Source organism: Tenrec ecaudatus, chromosome 9 (assembly GCF_050624435.1).
Source record: "Tenrec ecaudatus isolate mTenEca1 chromosome 9, mTenEca1.hap1, whole genome shotgun sequence".
NCBI lineage: Eukaryota > Metazoa > Chordata > Mammalia > Afrosoricida > Tenrecidae > Tenrec > Tenrec ecaudatus.
In genome coordinates, this window is record NC_134538.1 from 149,818,238 (window position 1) to 149,824,237 (window position 6,000).

At 50.7% G+C, this 6,000-nt stretch overlaps 1 protein-coding gene across 1 annotated transcript in view; it reads right to left on the bottom strand.

Annotated features, from left to right (window-relative positions):
• Nucleotides 1-5,735, bottom strand: part of TSGA13 (testis specific 13) — a 35,088-nt gene extending 29,353 nt beyond the window's left edge. The window contains exon 1 of the mRNA XM_075557394.1: nucleotides 5,624-5,735. Within this exon, the coding sequence (XP_075413509.1) occupies nucleotides 5,624-5,735 (112 nt within the window). The remainder of the gene's footprint in view (nucleotides 1-5,623) is intronic.
• Between the last annotated feature and the right edge of the window lie 265 nt (nucleotides 5,736-6,000).

The following is a 6,000-nucleotide window of genomic DNA, read 5'->3' on the forward strand; positions in this document are numbered from 1 at the left end:
TTGCTTCGTCAGCCTGTGGGTTATCCTCAGACCCGGGCCATTTACTAAGGTTGGAGAATCGGCATCCTCTAGTTTATTCTGAGCTGGCGGGAACTTCTTGATTACGGTCTGCCATCACTAAGTCTCCCCTTTCTTATTTTGAAGATTGCCCATTATTGTGAGAGAGCCTGCCTTCTAGGTTCTGAGGTTGATCACTCTCTGATGACTCAGGAAACACATGAAAAAAGTCAATATGTGCGCATGAGTGGGTGTGTATGTGTCAGATGCGATAAATGGTTAACAATGGAAGGATGGTTGTGAAGGCTGGATGACAAGTGTGTGTGCTTTTCTTGCAACTTTTCTGTCCGTCTAAATTTATAGGAAAATAAAATGTCTATGAAATACAAACACACATCTAAAGTCGGATTGAGACACCTCAAAAGAACCTGGTGGCTCTCTCGAGAATAGGCGATTACAGGAGTTTTTGTTTTTTCCATTTGGTTTATCTGTATTTCCCAGTGCTCGGCAAAGAAAGTGTTACCTTTGCTTCGTAATACGGACAGAAGGAGGATTAAAATCATGAAATGGGGAAAACCCAATGCTTTTCAAGGGTGAGACTGTCGGCCATTATAACCACTTGACAGTCGGTGCTCTTCTCAGGAAATACACCCTAGGTTTCCTGTATGTGTGGTCTACATCTCCCAGTTTGAGTGCGTGGAACGTGTTTTGTTCTGTAGTCAAAGCCAACGCCATGCTCACTGGCACCGAGTACACTCCAACTCACAGACACCCTGTAGAACAGAGGTGAGCTGCCCCTGTAGGTTTCCAAGGCTGCACATCTTTAAGGGAGCAGAAAATCTCATCTTTCTCCTGAGGAGTGACTGGTGGTTTCGAACCAATGACCTTACAGCCCCAAGGCCAGTCCTCTCTCGAGACTCCAATATCAGTGATGCTTTGCTGGATCTCTTGAGATGCCCTTCTTGAGGCACTCCTGTCTTGTTCTGTTCTTCGTCAACACCAGATGTCTGATCTAGTCTACAGAGGCTCCTCTTCTCTGGCTTCCGCTTAGTTTGGGCCAGTGGTGAGCAAGTAACAGGAGAGCTTGAGAGGGAGGCTAAGTACTTATCTTTCCCGCCTTCCTCCTGGCAGGCTTCCTTCATCCCTCAACTGAAGGACCTTGCACCTGCCAGTGACCTCCTCCAACCAGCTGTCTCTCTCTTGGGGAGCTCTTGTAGCCCCATCCCCTGCTCCTTCAAGTCTACAAGTGGCAGGGGACCCTAAGTTCCTAGACAGAATACTGGATGATCCCTTGGTTGACCACTATCCATGCCTTTGAAAATGATGACTAGATTAACCTCACCTCTGTTTCTCCAGAGAAGCCCTGCTGGTGCAATGGGTTATGCATTGGCCTGCTAGCCTAAAGATGGGCAGTTCTAGCCTACCAGCCACTCCTAAAGAGAAGGATGAGACTGTCTGCTCCCATAAAGACTTTCTGCTTTAGAAACCCTCTGGCGCAGTTCAACACTATCCTCGATGACAGGGAGTGTGGCTTGGTTTGGGGTTGTTTACCTACCTTAAGTATATTATAAGGTTCTTGCTGGGAGCCCCCCGCCCCCAAGTGACGCAACAATGCCTAAGGCCTTGTAGATTTCAAGGAAAATTCAGCAACTGTGCCAGATGGTCACATGTGACTCCATCCAAACACCAAGCCACCGTTGCTGGGTCGGTTCTGACTCAGAGGCCCTACAGGACAAAGCAGAACCGCCCCTGTGGGATTCAGGGGCAGATGTCTCGATAGAAACAGACGGCCACATCTATCACCCGTGAGCGACTGAACATTGGGCTCTAGTTGAGTACGGTAACCACTGTGGGACCAGGGCTCCTTCCAGATGACCCAGCAGGGGCCATTTCCTTGCCACTCTTCCTGCTCCTCCTCCTCTACGACCTCTTAGGAAGATGCCCCTGCTGTACAAGGCCTTTAACTTGGCTCAGAGAACGTCCAGGGTGAGGATTTGCTGCCCTTGGCATGGCCAGCGCTTGCTCTCCACTGTACTCAGCGTCAGAATCACTGTACCCCACAGTGCTCGCCGCAGCACATGGTCCACGGATTTAACCGGGGTTTCTTTAGTCCAGGGCTTCCAAGTTCAACCTTGTACTGAGACGTGCACTGCAGACGCACAGAGTCAGAATCTACATTTCCACAAGATCTCACGGGTGATATGGAGTGGAAATGTGGGCTGGAACAAACCCATCCGAAGCCCTGCTTTCAGTCCTCGGAGTCCTATGACTTGGTACGACAAGGCTCGTTCTTCATTGGTTCCTCCTCCCTTGGATCTTCCGGCAGCGCTGTGCTGATGCTGTGCTTGCCCAGAGCCCATTTAAAGGCACTGGCCACTCCCCAAGCTCTCAGGACCCTTTTGAACTTCTGGGCAGGCACTGCCCTGTCTGGCACCATGTGAATTTCCCCAAAGGCGCTCTTTTCCCAGAAGGAGACCCACTGTCTTGTCAACCTGTTCAGAAATCTGCATCTCCAGGACATCTAACTGGTCACCCATCAGCTCTACCTGGGGCTCCTGTGTGTGGAGACACCAAGGAGCAGGAAGTGCTCAAGTCGGCACCACGGTCTCTCCCAGGAGTGCTGGGAGACCTCACTTCACTGAGTAGCTGCTGTCATCGTGATTGTTGTTGCTGATCCTGCTCAGGGCGGCTGTTTAAGGCGGGGCCCTTTGGGAAAGGCTGTTCTCCAGGGGACTAGTCCTGGGTGGCATAGTGGGTTATGAGTTGGGCTAACTGCAAGGTTAGCAGTTCAAAACCACCAGCTGCTCCAGGAGAGAATGGTGAGGCTTCCTGTTTCCCTAGACAGTGACAGTCTCAGATGCCCCCAGGGACAGTGCTACCCTGTTCTGTAGGGTTGCTAGGAATCAGAATGGACTCAATGGCAGTGAATGAATGAGCCTGAGATCTTCCAAGGTGCGTCTGAATGGCCATGATTTCAGTTAGTCATTGGGTGCTTAACCGTCTGCACCACCCAGGGATTTTCTTTCACTGCTGCCTGCTCAGAGCACGAGGCAAAGGTGACCAGAGTCCTGTGCAGCAAGCCGAGATTGGCCAGTGGCTTGTTCAATCCCCCACTAGCGGCCTTACCTACCACTCACCCAGAGGGGCCCTGGTTGGTTTGAGGCTCAGTTGTCCAAATGTCCCTCTGCATATGGACCCAGGTTGGGGAATGGGTGCTCCACATTTTTGTGACATTTGTCACTGTGCCTTTGCAGTTCAGACTCTGGAGCTTTGTAAACCCCCCAAACCTCATTGGCAGAATTCCCTGGACTTGTCAGAAACGCCATTCCTGTTCACCTAACACGGGCATTGATTGACCTGAACAAGGAGGCTTGGTTTTCTGCTGCATCCTTAAAGAAGCGTACTTTAAAGAGAAATCGTTTCCCACAAACCTTAAGGATGAGTCAAAGACCAAGAAGTACGTGATCTCTTTTTCACAAGGAACCATACGTAAATCAACAATGGAAACAAATGAAAACTTGAAAACTCACTCCAAAACAACCCCCAGAAGTTATCTTTAAGGAGTGCTGGTGGCACCATGGGACACATGTTGGGCCGCTAACTGCAAGCTCAGCAGTTCAGACACACCTGATGCTCTGTGGGGGGGAAGATGAGGCTGCCTGCCCCCCTAAAGAGTGACAGCAGTGGTGCTCAACCTTCCTAACGCCGCGACCCTTTCATGCAGTTCCTCGTGTGTGGTGACCCTCCAACCATAACATTATTTTCGTTGCTACTGCATCATTGTAATTTTGCTACTGTGAAGGGGTCATTCGACCCCCAAAGGTGTCGCAACCCACAGGTTGAGAACCGCTGATTTTCAGTCTTGGAAACCCTATCGGGAAAGGGGCCCTATGAGTTCAGAATTGAGTCAGAACCAACTGGACGGCAGTCAGTTTGGGTTTTGTTGGAAGTCTTCTTGGACCCCCTAAAGTAGCTGATCTTCATCAGGGAAGGCCATCTCCCGGGAACAGTTTTCTTTGGCAAAGACTTGCCCAGATGAGACCCCACTGACAAGAGCAGCTTGAAAGGCTGGCTGAGAAGCGTCAGATCCCGGCGGGGCATGGGAGCACTGCGCGAAGCATGCAGCCTTGGTACCCAAAGGCCACTCTAAAAAGAGCAGCTAAAGGTTCAGCCAGCAGGGCCTGGGTGTCGGCAAAAGGAGAACAAACCACACCCAAACCCAAACCCAGCTGTTGACTTGATTCGACCCACGGCGGCCCAAGTGTGTGAGGTCAGCATGGTGTTCCACAGGGTTTCAGTCTTGGTGCTTTGTGATCGTGCGGAAGTCGCTCACCAAGCCTTTCTTCCCAAGTGCCATTGGGTGGATGGGAACCACCATTGCCTGGTTAGGAGTCAGGGGCTTAACCCTTTATGCCCCACCCTGCCGGGACTCCAGTGGAAGGAAAGACCACTGAGAACTTAAGACTTGGAAATTCTGTAAGAACAAAAGATGGGTTTCTCTCCCCTTCCCTTGTCCCACCCCCTGTCCCACTCCTGCTCTGTATTTTTCCAGGAGACCGTGGGCTGTGGAAATAGTGCTGCCTGCTGTCTGAGGCAATGATGGGCAGGTGTCATTTCAAAGAGAGCGCGGATGCCAACGTCTGTGATAACCAGGAGCTGCTGGACTCGTCAGCTTCACCAAATTGTGTGCCTCCAATCGGAAGGGTAATTTTAGATGCCATAATATGAAAATGCTCTGGTGGTAGGATCATGAAACCATTCAGAGAAAACCAAAGCATGGAATCACTGGGCCCCAAGCCAAACCCACGGCTGTTTTGTTCATTAGGAGCCAACTCATCCTGCCCCTAGAGGACAGGGTAACCGTGTCCCGTGGGGCTCAGAAAGCTGTCAGTTTCACGGACGCTGACTGTCATGCCTTCCACCCATGGAGCAGCTGGAGGTCACACCCACTGGCCTTTTTGCCAGTGGGAAAGCACTTTAACCACGGTGCCACCAGGCCTTCTTTATCTCTGTTCCACCCATTTGGAATGTATTCACGTCTTTAAAACTGGCCAGTAGTTCCCCATGCTAGATGGGAGCCAAATGCTTCGAGGTCGACCATGAGGCTATTTGAAGATAGGGAACTATGTCATCAACAGCTCAGTAGGAAGTGGTGGCAAGCTCAGTCCACTTTCCACCCCCAAATATGTCTGAGGGGGGGTTTTGAAAAGATCATGGGAAATTTTCATCATCTTGCAATTCCACTTTGCCATGAACTTTTTGAAGACCCTGGGTTAGCCCTTGCAAAGACAGGCTCTCTTGCAACCTGGTGAGTATTAGCATCGTATCCTGGAGACAGCCACCCCACCCCACAACGAGCCACAGGGTTGACAAATGAGGGAGACCCCAGACAAGAGCACGCAGTCGTGAGGCTGCCCCTCAGTCTGCCTTCATGAGGCTGTATGTCAGCTCCCGACGCGCCAGAACCATGGTGGGAAGGAAGATGGACCGTTGGGAGAAGTCAGCTGGGATTGTGAATTTGAACATGGAATTGACTGGCTATTTATCCCAAAGAGACTGATTTGGGCTGAAAGCGAGTTACAATTTGTGGACACGTTTAAAATCTCCTCCGTCGTGAATGGCGTACCATCTCCTGCGTCATACAGAATGCGTAACACCCAGCCGACTGCCGACGCCTCGTTGGGCGAGGAGACCCTGGCGTGTGCAGAGAACTCCCGGGAGTTTCGGAGGCTGACCATCTTGAAGGTGGCTGCCACCACCTTTCTTCCAAGGAGCAGCGGGTGGTTTCAAACTGCTGACCTTTTGGTGAGCAGTCCACTATGTCACCAGGGCTCCTTAGATAGTGCAGGCTGCAATACTTTGTAAATTTTATCTTTCGGTTTGCTTCGGTTTGCAAATTTAACTGTGAATGTATATAATATGTAAAGCGACTTTCCTTGCTTCCTCTTCAGAATCGTTTGAAAAGGGCACTGGGTTTGGGTGATTGCTGTTCTAGGTCTAATG